Below are 13,234 nucleotides of genomic sequence, written 5' to 3' on the forward strand. Positions count from 1 at the left end.
AGCTATTAGCTTATATTTATGTATCAGGTGATTATTATATGGTTGGCATAGAGGCAGTCAGATGTTTAAATTTCAGATTTGTATCCACCTATAAAGTCCTTCTCAGGGACCTGGGCTAAGCAGATGTTGTTGCTTCACAGTGATAAAAGTATCATCACAGGGTGCAAGCTGTTCCAGGTTTAGTCTAATGCAGGGGTGTCAAACTCAAGGGCCACAGGCTGAATCCAGCCTGTGGAGTGCTTAGATATGGCCCCAAAACAGCAAACCGCATGCACTCCCCAGGCTTCGTTTTCACTGGCAGAGGACTGCAGAAGGCCATTGTGGCCAAAATGGGGTGCAGAGGGGCCACGCGCAGCTCTCCCGGGCTCCGTTTTCACTGGCAGAGGGCTAGCAAAACAAACTAAAAACGCACTAAAAGGAGAAATGTTTCCCCATTTGCATTTGAGCATGCAAGAAGGGACAGGAAAGGAGAAAGGGAAAACGGAAAGACAAAGAAAGAGAAAAAGAAGGGAAGATGGGAAGATGGAAAGAGAGGAAAGAAGGAAAAATAAGGAAAAAGGAGAATGAAGAAGAAAGGAGACTGAAGAGGGAAGAAAAAAAGAGAAGGAAGGAAGGAAGGAAGGAAGGAAGGAAGGAAGGAAGGAAGGAAGGAAGATATATTATAATGAGAGTGAGGAAGGGTCTCAGGGAAGTCCTGCCTTAGCACTCAGCCACCACAGGTGTCCTGGACACAAGTGATGTTGAGCTGGCCACACCCTCCATGGCTATGCCCACCCCCAGTCCTCTGAGGTCAAACACAACCCTGATGTGGTCTTCAATGTAATCAAGTTTTACAACCCTGGTCTAGTGGTTAAGACACCAGACAAGCAACAAGAGATTGTGAATTCTAATACCGTCTTAAACATGAAAGTCAGCTGGATGATCTTGCTCCAGTCACTCTCAGCCAAACCTACCTCACAGGATTGTTGTTATGGGGAAAACAGGAGAAAGAAGGAGTACTAATTATATTTGTTATCTTCAGTTATTTATAAAAATAATAAAGGTGGGATGGAAGTAAACAAAGAAGGCTTCCTTTTGTAATTGATGACACTGTATTCCTACATTCATTGCAGCTTGGATGCATGATTTGCAGCTTTGAACTTTTCAGTCCCCAATGTAAAATCACTAATTGGTAACAACCAATGACAAAAAGGGGAAAAGAATATGCCTATAGAATTGATTATCAGGAGTGGAAATGATTTTTAAACTTTGCTATCATGGGACAGTTTTATTCCTCACCAGTCAACTGGTCTTCTCAGATATACAGTGGTACCTCAGTTCTCATCCTTAATTGATTCTGGGAGGCATAATCAGTACAAAAAATGTTAAGTACCAAACATATTTTTCCCATAAGGAATAATGTAGTGAGTCACAAGACAGCCGACCCTGACAAGTTCTAGCTTGTGCATTGAATACCACACAAACAATGAGTACTGGGGCAACATTTTCAAATACTCAAAATGTGTTGAGTACCAAATTCAATGAATTTCAAAGGAGTTGAAGGTACCAAGATACCCAACTCAATCTGCCAATCCAGGCATCACTGAGAAGCTATTTAGAATATTCTTGGAAATCACATCCTAGTCTATAAAAGCAAAGAGCACTTTATATCTCCAGCAGATTTTTACCAACTCTAAAAGCATCCACACTGGGCAGTAACTGCCTATAACAAACAACAGGAACACTAAAGATTGGTGGGTGGTTCTTTTAGAACATTAATTTCAATGGCGAAGCACAGACCCTTCTTTGCCTAATTTACTGACCTTGAGATTGCTAGGAAAGATGAAGCTCTTAAAGGGGAGAAAGAGGCAAAGAAAAAGAGAAAGAATGAATTACGAGAAGCATCCTTGCTAAAAAGAAAAGCTAACTGATTCTGAGGAGTTCATGGCCAAAGAAACAGATTTATCACAGAAAAGTTTTATGTTCCTCTGACTAATTGATTGCAATGGAAATAAATTTAAAGCAAAGAAAGGAGGATACATTTTTTCAGAAATCTGAGATAGGGCTGGGACAACAGACAGAGATACAGGGCTTCATTTAAATTGTCATCAATTTAAGCCAAAGATCAAAGGCTTCTTTCTTGATGCTGGAAAATTGAAAATAAAATATTAACTTGAGTTGAAAGTTGACTGAAGGAATATAAGAACTGTTTCAAGTAGTTTGGAATGTTTCACAGGTTTATGAAAAAAATGGAGAATACAAAGTAGAAAACAGAGAGAAGATAATTAATCAACTATTTATTTTATGTTGAGGGGCCTTGTAGGGACTAATCACAAAGCAACAAGAAACTTGGATGGGCGTTTCAGAAAACCCTAACCACAGAACATAAAATATTGTTAGAAAAACTTATTCCACAATAAAAAAAAATAGTAATAAGTAGGTATTAGCCAAGAGCCTGATATATGAAGTTTGAATTGTAATAATGGTAAAATAGATGTGAAAGAACACCTTCCAGTGAAGATCTTTCATGAAAGGGGGGTGGGGGAGCCTGAACCATTCCTATACAACAAAAATTACAAAAAACTAATGGTTAAAGCACCAGGCTAGAAAGCAGAAGTCTGTTATGTTTAATCCCAATTTAGCCATGAAAGCCAGCTGGGTGATCATGGGCCAGTCACTCTCTCAACCCAACTCACTCCACAGGGTTGATGTTGAGAAAGTAATAGGAAGAAAGAGTATTAGATAGGTTCACTTCCTTGAGTTACTTCTAAAATAATACAAGTGTGATACAGATAAATAAAAAAATAATTCAGGAGAAGGTCTATCTCTCCCACACACAAATGTCCTTGCCTGTAGTATAAAAGGTAAAGGTTCTCCTCACACATATGTGCTAGTCGTTCCCGATTCCAGGGGGCGGTGCTCATCTCTGTTTCAAGGCCGAAGAGCCAGCACTGTCCGAAGACATCTCTGTGGTCATCGGCATGACTAAACGCCAAAGGCGCATGGAACACTGTTACCTTCCCACTATTTTTCTACTTGCATTTTTTACGTGCTTTCGAACTGCTAGGTTGGCAGAAGCTGGGACAAGTAACAGGAGCTCACCCCTTTACGCGGCACTAAGGATTCGAACTGATGAACTGCCAACCTTTTGATCAACAAGCTCAGCGCCTTAGCCACTGAACCACCATGTCCCTGTGGTATACACAGGTTTATTCCTTAAAAGGGGATGTATGTAGTTTCCCTCTATGCAATGTCACATTTTGTAGAATTTAATTCCTTCAGGAAAGAAATATGCCATAAAAACCAGGATCCTGAATTCAATAGCTAGGTCAGACTAGAAACACACAATCCTTTATAGAAACAATAGAGATTGCTAGGTCTTATCGTTTATAAAGGCAGAGAACATGTATTTTACCAGAGTACCAGATTAATGCTAACTGGATGAACTGAAGAGGTACTCTGAAATCTCACAATCTTAAGGGTATATTTACAAAAAGTGTTTGTATATTCAACATGTGGGTCATATCAGGAGACCGGTCACATTTTAAGATGACTCCATTGTTAATATTTACTTTCTCCTGTTACAAATACCGTGTGAATCATTGTAATTAGGAAAATATCTAGCAAAAGACATGTAAATAGTAAGATATAAATTAATCCTCTTGTTAAAGGCAGTTTGCCCTAATAGATATTCTGAATTCCTGAAAATTATCTTTAACCAGAAAGCCTATTTAAGCCTTACCTCAGAGGTCAGCACACCTGACTTGTTTAGCATTACAGAATGAATTGTTGGCAAACTTTCCTCAGTTTTAACTGAATTTTCACTCAATTGAATTTGAAAACCAAGGAAGGTTTGCTTATGATTCATTCTGTAATGCTAGACAATGTTCAGACTTCTAGTACAAAGAAATCTATAGAATATGTAAGGATATTGATTTGGACTGTTATATTAGAAGAATGATATGCCTGCTTCACCTACATCTTAAAGATGACATATGGCTATGAGGAAGTACTTTGTGAAGAACCTTCCCCAATGCAGATAAATCTCCAGATATGAATACCAACTCTGACAATTCTCAGCAAAAAATACAAAGGTAAAATGGTAGTCCGGTGAATTTGAAATTGAAAGGGATGCTATGTCAAAATCTATATTAGTTACATCTTCCTGATAGTCAAAACTCCAAAAATGTTTATTCTAAGGCTGATGTATACAGTTCATCTCTCATTTCTGTTTGGTCATTCCTAAATTGTTAAATCTGCAATAAATCTCCTACTAACCTACCATCTGTACACTTTTTTCCAGTTCCTGAGGAATTGCAAAGGTAGATGAAGGTGCCTGGGTCAAAGGCCATGCCCCAGCCTGGGAGGAAAAAAAAATGTTTTTTACATCACCACCAAGATAAGTTATTCTATGTCATTCTAAAAGAGCACATAAAGCAGCTGTCATCCTTTTTTTAAAAAAAGCAAAGCAAGATCCAATTACAATCAGAGAACCAGAGCTGTGAATAATCTTATTTGGAATTACAAAGCATAGAAATCCACGGAAAGCTAAATAAAGGAAAATCTTGGTTGGTCATGGTTGCTTATGAATTCTTGAACATGTCTATGTCAGTAATACTGGAAACAAAGCAAAAGGGCAAAAAGGCAAACTGACTTTAGAAGAAAAAGTAGACTTTAGTAGATAATAATTAAAATAGCAGAAAAAGGCCCAGGCTCTTCAACTCCTTTTCCTGGCAAAGTGAAATGTGTTCAGGGAACTATCACACTATTCCTGAAAACTATGTTCACTTCCCTACTAGCCACTAAAAGACTTTGATTTTATTCAATGGTGAAATCCAAATCGGTTTGCTACTGGTTCATTGGCCATGCATGCGCGCCACGCACCAAACTCGTGCTGCTTGTGCATGCGCACCAAAAAGAGGATTGGGAAGCTAAGTAGAACAGCCGGGGGGGATCAGCTGTGGCATGCGATTTAGCTTCGCTAGAAAGCAGGATTTCCTGCTTTCTAGCAAAGCTAAACCCCGCTGCACAGCTGACCCCCCCCCCCCGCTGTTCTACTTAGCTTCCCAAGCCTCCTTTTGGTTTGTGCTGTGCATGCGCGCATGCGGAGTACACACCAAAAGGAGGCTTGGGAAGGTAAATAGAACAGCGAGGGGGGGGATCAAAGCAGGATTTCCTGCTTTCTAGCAAAGCTAAACCCCGCTGCACAGCTGACCCCCCCCCCGCTGTTCTACTTAGCTTCCCAAGCCTCCTTTTGGTTTGTGCTGTGCATGCGCGCATGCGGAGTACACACCAAAAGGAGGCTTGGGAAGGTAAATAGAACAGCGAGGGGGGGGATCAAAGCAGGATTTCCTGCTTTCTAGCAAAGCTAAACCCCGCTGCACAGCTGACCCCCCCCCGCTGTTCTACTTAGCTTCCCAAGCCTCCTTTTGGTTTGTGCTGTGCATGCGCGCATGCGGAGTACACACCAAAAGGAGGCTTGGGAAGGTAAATAGAACAGCGAGGGGGGGGATCAAAGCAGGATTTCCTGCTTTCTAGCAAAGCTAAACCCCGCTGCACAGCTGACCCCCCCCCCGCTGTTCTACTTAGCTTCCCAAGCCTCCTTTTGGTTTGTGCTGCGCATGCGCGCATGCGGAGTACACACCAAAAGGAGGCTTGGGAAGGTAAATAGAACAGCGAGGGGGGGGATCAAAGCAGGATTTCCTGCTTTCTAGCAAAGCTAAACCCCGCTGCACAGCTGACCCCCCCCCCCGCTGTTCTACTTAGCTTCCCAAGCCTCCTTTTGGTTTGTGCTGTGCATGCGCGCATGCGGAGTACACACCAAAAGGAGGCTTGGGAAGGTAAATAGAACAGTGAGGGGGGGGGATCAAAGCAGGATTTCCTGCTTTCTAGCAAAGCTAAACCCTGCTGCACAGCTGATAGTTGGAAATACCAGTTCAGAGGAACTGGTAGCTTTTTTTTTTACTACCGGTTAGCCTGAACCGGTAGTTTTTATCACTACTGGTTCACCCGAACCAGAGCGAACCGGTAGTATTTCAGCCCTGATTTTATTACTTTACTTTTCTCACCAGGTTCTTCAATCACTCACAAATATAAAGCATTTAACTGAGCTTCTCATCTCGACAAAAGCAGTCATGGACAATATGAAACCAGCACTACAATTGTTCCTTCCAAGCCTGTCATAAATATGTTACAAGAGATTTTGGGATGCTGGTGTCTGTGAAGACTTGTTTTTGCAGCATCCTATCATATTCTTGCAGAATTGCCTCTGACTCATCTGCACAGATGCTACTGCATTAACACTACTGTGAAAAATGTTTTCTGTTAAGGCAGAAGGTATATCAAATATATTTTAAAAAAATCTATAGAAAGAAATTTACAAAATACACTGCTCAAAAAAATAAAGGGAACACAAGCAGAAGACATCTGAGATCTGAATGAATGAAATAGCCTTATTAAATACTTTGTTCGTTACATACAGTAGTTTTGTGTTCCCTTTAGTTGTTTGAGCAGTGTATAAACTATTTGAATTTGAATTTCTATTGCTAAGCAATGCTGCCATTTTGAACATGGTCACACCTGATTTATGATTTTTCCATAGTTGTTAAGTGAATCACCATGATCATTAAAGTGAATTCAGCTTTTCCCATTGACTTTGCTTACTGGAATCAGGTTGGGAAGTCCCATATTGAAAAATTACCTGACATCAGGACACTGCAACTGTTGTAAATATATGCTGTTTGTCAACCCTCCTAATTCTGATCACATGGCTTTGGGGATACTGTGAGTCGCCAGTGAAAGGACCAGTCGTCACTTTTTTTCAGTGCCATCATGACTTCAAACAAGCATTCAATGAATGTTCATAAGTTGAGAACTATTTCTATGAACGTGCTTCCTCTCTTCCCCTTTTTATGGTCATGAGGATTAAGGTAGTGAGAAACTATCTAAGGTGTCTTCATAAACTATTTTCTTGATCTGGGCTCAAGTCCTGTTTACTGATCACTGTCTTGGCAATGAACCTCCCCTCCATCCTTCAATAGAATTCTCTATACTCACTATAGTATCTGAAAGCCAGATGCAGCAGAAGTACCTCTTGTACTTGTTCTTGTGCCATCAACATTACACACTAAATGTGGACACATACAAATGAAAACACAAATGGATACATTTCCTTTTCAAATACCTGAAGAACATATATCTGAAAACTAATTCCCAAATCTACGACGGTGTCTTGATTTTTTATGAAGTTGTTGAATTTGTTGTTAAGATCGGCACTAACACTCATGTCTGTGTACATTCGATGGAGTTTGCTAGTGAACTCATAACCACAGGCTTGCTGTAAAACAAAAGAAAACACACATGCCAAATTTGTAGCCTGACACTGAAAAAGGTGTAATGATTAGGTGAACGAATAACCTATAACACCATAACCAATATATTTGCTAGAGGTGTTTACCCAAAAAGTATATGTGCTAAAAGACAGATGCTTTTGAAAGAAGCTACTTCTGTTTTATCGAGAATGAGGACCTTAGAAAAATATAGTGTGGTGTTAAATGTGATTCAGTAAATATTCTACAAGCACATCAATTTTTATCTTTAATAGCAATAAATCTAAGGATAGCTCTTATTTTTAAAAGTCAGAATGTAACCTGAAAGCAACAAGTTTAGGAAGCACTGCTGTACATCATATTGACATTGAATAATTTAAAAATGCAAAGCTACTACAGGTAATCCTTGGTTCATGGCCATGATAGAGCCTACTCATTATAATTGTAAGTTGTAACAGTCCTAAAGCAGGCCATTATATAACTTTTTTGTGGTGGTCAGGAAGTAACCTCTACAATCATAAGCCCATTGTTTGTTGTGGGCCATTTTCGCCGAAAAGAGCCATAAATGTGGCCCATTGCCAAAAGCCTGACATCCAGTCAAGTGATCACAGGGACAATTGTCAGGACTGAGTCATAAATAATTGGGGGGGGGGTGCTATCATAACTTCAAGGACTACCTGTATTCAGCCAGTATTCTTGAAAGCTAACTAGATACCAACTACAAGGTACTAAACTAGATAGTGTTTGTTATTCTATAGAATAACTGAACAGCAGCTTCTTGGTTCTCATGCTAGGAGCAGTTTCAAACCTTTTTTTATTGTTCTATAAGTAGTGTAAACAAATAAACAAGTGTATATTACAAAGAAAAATAAAAACTATAAAGAGCAATTCCCTCTGAAACTTCCATCTATTCTGAATTAAGGTAGAACAGGAGATTCTGGTGAGATCTGTGTACTACACATAATAAAAGTTCTGTGAAGAACATCTCTGTTAACTGAAAAATGTTTTAGCGCACAACTTTAAATCAGGAATTTTTCTAACTTGCATAATCTTAGCACCACCTGCAGGTTTTTTTCTTATTATGCAATTTTCAGCAAGTTAATTCTCAGAGCAATTTTCTAGCTGGAAGACAACTAGAATCTATTAATTGTATTAGGTATAATTATATTAGCAGCCTGAAAAAAGCTCACCATATTGTTAAAAATTGACTTGCAATTAGGTTAGTAATTGTTTATAACATGAATAAGTTTAAGCACCAAGAAGAGCTGGGTTTATTGTATTAATAAACTAATGTTTACCTTCAATTTGTTAATCATAGCTTCTTCTGAGTCCATGGACATCGATAAACCATGTATAAGCCTTTTTGCCAACATTCTGGCATAGAACTACAGTTAAAAAAAGCAGAAGTTCAGATTTCCTTGCATAACAAAAGTATTCTCCAAGGGGAAAAATAAAAGTATAGTTATCTTCTGTATGATTATTTACCTTTTGAAAAACATCTTTGTCATCAATATACTTGAAAACTGTAATGAAGCTTGTAAGTTTGTCTTCCACTTCATTTTCTGTCATGCCTTTTGCTGATTTTTTTAGCAAATTGTCACAATATTTGGCCAACTCAAGTTAAGGAACAAAAAGAATAGTCATTAAGGCAAAAGGAAATCATTATGATAACTAACTAATGGTAGGCAACTTAAGTAAAGCAATCAGATGCAGCAAACTGAAGAGATTATCTAAATTAAAAGGAAATTTAATTTATTTGTATATTTGTTCTTCGAACTTACATGCCACTTCATTTGCAAACAGACTCTACAGATTGTGAACAGACCATAATACTTCCTAGAAAAATCAAGTTTTAATGGCTTTACTAATTCCCACAGGATCAGTGTTGACCTGAACTCAAAAGGGATGCTTTTCCATAGAAATGGAATAGCAATGGAAAAGACCCAATGATCCCTTGTGGAGACACTTTTTTAGAATATGAACCTGAACTTCCATTTCAGACCTTGTTGCATGAGCAGATAGTGTTGGAAACAGATAATTGTGAAGATACCTGAGCTTTGTAGGACTTCAAAGTGACAACCAGAATTTGACCTGCACCCCAAAAACATCTGGTATTGGGAGTGCTATTCCTGCAATATAACTGTCATCTAGAGAAACCAAGCTATGTCCCTTACAATTCTGGCCACCATTTTGAAAGTTTTCATTATTTGTTTGCTTGCATAAAACCTACAAAATTATTATCTGGTATTCTACACTTAAACTTAAGCACATAAAACTAGTATTTGACACTTACCAGCTCAGGAGCTTTGCAGATAGACTTTGGTTCCCTATAGTTCACTACTGATGTTAAAGCCTAATTAGAAGCGCAAGAAAAATAACTTTAATAAGGTATGCAAATGTCATAGCACTGACCACACATATGTAAACAATACCTCTGAGAATAAATTCCCAACTGCTTGCTGACATGAGAGAACTGGGGTAACCCTCTGATTAGGGAAGTTGGATTATGAATAGAGAAATTTATATTCAAGTTGATACTCAATTACGGAATTTCACTTAACGACTCTGAATCAATCACTACATCTCAGCCTGTTCTCTTCCCCAAATCCTTTGTATTATAGTCTACAATGATGGCATAGACACCAATGTATTAATTGCTTATTAAATTTTAACACTGCACATGGTTTTTGAAACTGACTTGTAAATATCATGTGCTGAATTATTTACAAAATTTTTAGTAAGATAAACAGTAGACTAGATTATGGGCTTTAATTACACCAGTGCATAGAATAGGACGAGGGTCCAGGATGTCCCCTGGATTTAATGTTTTATGAACAAATGCAATAGAGGCTGCACTGGTTTGGTACAGGGATACAGGTATTTTTGTATGCAGATGTTGCTGCATTAGTGGCTATGAAGCCAAAAGATCTGCACAATTGTTATACAGATTGCATGGTAAAGTAAAGAGTATTGATCTGAAAATTAGTATAAGAAGGATAAATTGGAGTAGAGGTCTGCATACAAATGTGGAAAAACCAAGAGGAATTTGTCAACATTAAGAGTGTATTTAACAAAAATAGGAGAACAGATGGAGAAATATATGTATAATTTTATCAATTGAAATTTTGAATCAAGAATAACGGCGTCTTATTAAATTAAAAATGACATGCTCACTAATTACTACTTTTGCTCTAGGGAAAACTACCATTCAACGGACAATTTGTAGACAGAAAAACCACACGAGCAACCAATGCTGCCCCTTTTCTCCCAATAATTGTTTAACTCAGAAATATGTTAATCTCCCTTTTTTGCGGAGAAGCTGGACTGATGATTGGCTAATGCAAAGAACCATGTTGATTTATTCAACTTGGAGATGCTTCCAAACCCCATTTAGTAAAGACATCATTAGAATTGGGGGGAGAAAAGGGGACACATTTTTAAAATATATTATGCCTAAGAACTTGGTGGTAATCTGTCCTTCCTGCTTCTTGAGAGATGCAGCTAAGTCTATGTACCTCTTCTTAGCATTACTAAATTAAAAGAAGTTGCAGAAATCAGACGTCTTTAATGATATCTGTTTCTATTATAGGGCTTTGGTTGGCTGATGAAGCTGTTTGGAATTTCCTTATCCCATGGAGCTTTACATATGGTTCATTAGTCAGGACTCATCTGTTAACCAGAGTGATATCTACAAATAGTGACTTCATTTTCATCCTATGACTAGTTATTACCTAATTGTTTCCTTACGGGCTGGAAAGTTTAAGATTTATTGTTTCCTACATGGGAGTGCAGCTTCCAAGATTGCTAAAATCTGTCAACCCATTTTCAGACGACCTTAGTGATTTTAACCAGGTAGCCAAGCTGTTCATAAGGTTGGAGTAGGTTTTATCTTCTTTTGTAGTGTATGATTAAGTGGAGGTAAAAATAGGACAAAGCAAATACATTCTTATTCAAGTATTCAAGCTCTTCCTCTTGAAAGCACATGCTAAAAAGTATAACAATACATCCTTTGGCTTCAAAAAAAAATCACACAATTGGGATGTCTGCTTTTACAAAACAAATTTTCTTCTTATGGACATTAAAAACAGGGGACAGGATGGAGAAATTTTAAGAGATAGCGGAGAGTGAGGTGTTTTTTTCCACACTTTAAGGTGTGTGGATTTCAACTCCCAGAATTTTTCAGATTCTGTATCTGTATGTCTTAAAGTTTCCAGGTTTGAAAAGTATTGTTGTTCAGGGCAGTATATCAATGGTGAATTTCAACTGGTGTTACAACCGGTTTGCTTCGTGCACGCACACCAAACTTGTGCTCCGTGCAAGTGCATTGCATTTCAGAAAAGCTGAGGGACGGCAAACTGCTCTGCAACGCCTTTCAGCTGGGCTAAAAACTAACAAATATAGGTAGGTATAGCGCAAGGGCGGGTGGGAGGGCCCAGCTGATGGTCAGAACAAACCGGTTCACTCTTAGCTCACCATTCCTGCTACTGGCTTGCCTGAAACGGGGCGAACCGATAGAAACCCACCACTGCAGTATATACTTATAAGGAAAAACAGATCGTTAAAAAAAAAAAGGAGGAGGAGATGAGAATGGCAATTTAATTCTTCTCACTCTCTAAGGAACATCTGAGAAAGCATAAAATGAAACTGAATGCAGGGAGAATGGGTCAGGACATCTGTTTGATAAAATAAACAGAGTTAAGGGCAAAAGACTACTGCATAAAAACGAAGTGAGTGAACGAATGAAAAGGATTTGAACTGCAAGATAAGTATACGAAGAAAGAGATGAGTTAAGAGGGAAGGAAAATCAAACACACATTATGAGTGGATGGAATTGAAGAGATTCCCCCAAAAAAGAGTCCTGTGAAAAGAACAAAGGAGACAGGAGCTTGTGGGATCCAAAGCCAAAAAAGTGGTTCAGTGATACATAACTGCTCCTTCTTAAAGAAACCACACCTTTCCGCCACCTGCAGGACACTCATGCAGTGCCAGGAAAATACCAATTTGGATAAAGGAGAGAGGGACAGAGTGGTGACAATCTGCTCTGTAAGGGCTACCTTAACTCAAACACTGAGAAATGCAGCAAGCACATCCATCCAAAGAACCTGTTCTGTTTCAGAATCCAATAGCTGCAAAGTATGGATGAAACAAGGAGGTTTTGCAAGGGATGGGAAATTAAATGGAATTAAGTACACTACAGTACACTTCTTTTTCTTTTTAAAGAAAATCTATCTCAGTTTCTTTGCTTTTCTATTTTTTAACGCTTTTCCAAATTTTGCAAAACACTGCTTAACCTGCAAAGAATTAAGAATGGAAAGTGCATAAAATAACTGACAGAAATTTTTAAGTCACAATAAATAAAGCCCCGTTACACCATTGCTGTTTAAGATTGTCATTCAATGGACAAGTTAATCATCCTCACAAATTAAGGACTGTCTTGAGGCATCTTTTAAGAGACCCATTCAACAGAAAGGGATTTGGTATGAATAATAAAAAATGGTAAGGTCTGTTTCATCTTAAGCTGAGGACTCAGTGGAGCCACCCAAATATTTTTCTTCGCAACAATGTGAAAAGGGTTTACGCTCTCCTTCTGATTATTTTTTTTAACAACATCTTAGCCTTACCAACCACAATGGCATTCCATAGTGCTTTTCCCATCCAATTTTTACCCAGGCAACCCTTCTTAGCTTCCAAATAGCATTAATTTCCATGAATTCGCTTTAAATCTGTTTACTTCTAGTTTGAACCCTATGTTCATCACTACATGGTCTGTGTATTATTTTCATTGGGCTCACCTTGTCAAGGGCACTCATAAAACGCTGGTCGCCATTCAAAACAGTATTTATGAGCTGAACAAATTTACTATGTACTTCCAACACTGATTCTACAAACTGAGTGGGCATCTGAAGACAAAAACAGACAGAATAATA

At 38.5% G+C, this 13,234-nt stretch overlaps 1 protein-coding gene across 3 annotated transcripts in view; it reads right to left on the minus strand.

Moving 5' to 3' along the window:
* The window catches only part of CUL2 (cullin 2), a 51,443-nt gene that overhangs the window by 13,701 nt on the left and 24,508 nt on the right, over nucleotides 1-13,234 (minus strand). For all 3 annotated transcript variants that reach the window (XM_060683833.2, XM_087893022.1, XM_034401996.3), the window contains 6 exons: nucleotides 13,100-13,207; nucleotides 9,601-9,660; nucleotides 8,793-8,921; nucleotides 8,606-8,692; nucleotides 7,163-7,315; nucleotides 4,262-4,339 (listed from right to left, as the gene is read on the minus strand). In XM_060683833.2, the coding sequence (XP_060539816.2) occupies nucleotides 4,262-4,339; nucleotides 7,163-7,315; nucleotides 8,606-8,692; nucleotides 8,793-8,921; nucleotides 9,601-9,660; nucleotides 13,100-13,207 (615 nt within the window). The remainder of the gene's footprint in view (nucleotides 1-4,261; nucleotides 4,340-7,162; nucleotides 7,316-8,605; nucleotides 8,693-8,792; nucleotides 8,922-9,600; nucleotides 9,661-13,099; nucleotides 13,208-13,234) is intronic.

This window comes from Pantherophis guttatus, chromosome 4, assembly GCF_059756535.1.
Source record: "Pantherophis guttatus breed Tessera chromosome 4, ASM5975653v1, whole genome shotgun sequence".
NCBI lineage: Eukaryota > Metazoa > Chordata > Lepidosauria > Squamata > Colubridae > Pantherophis > Pantherophis guttatus.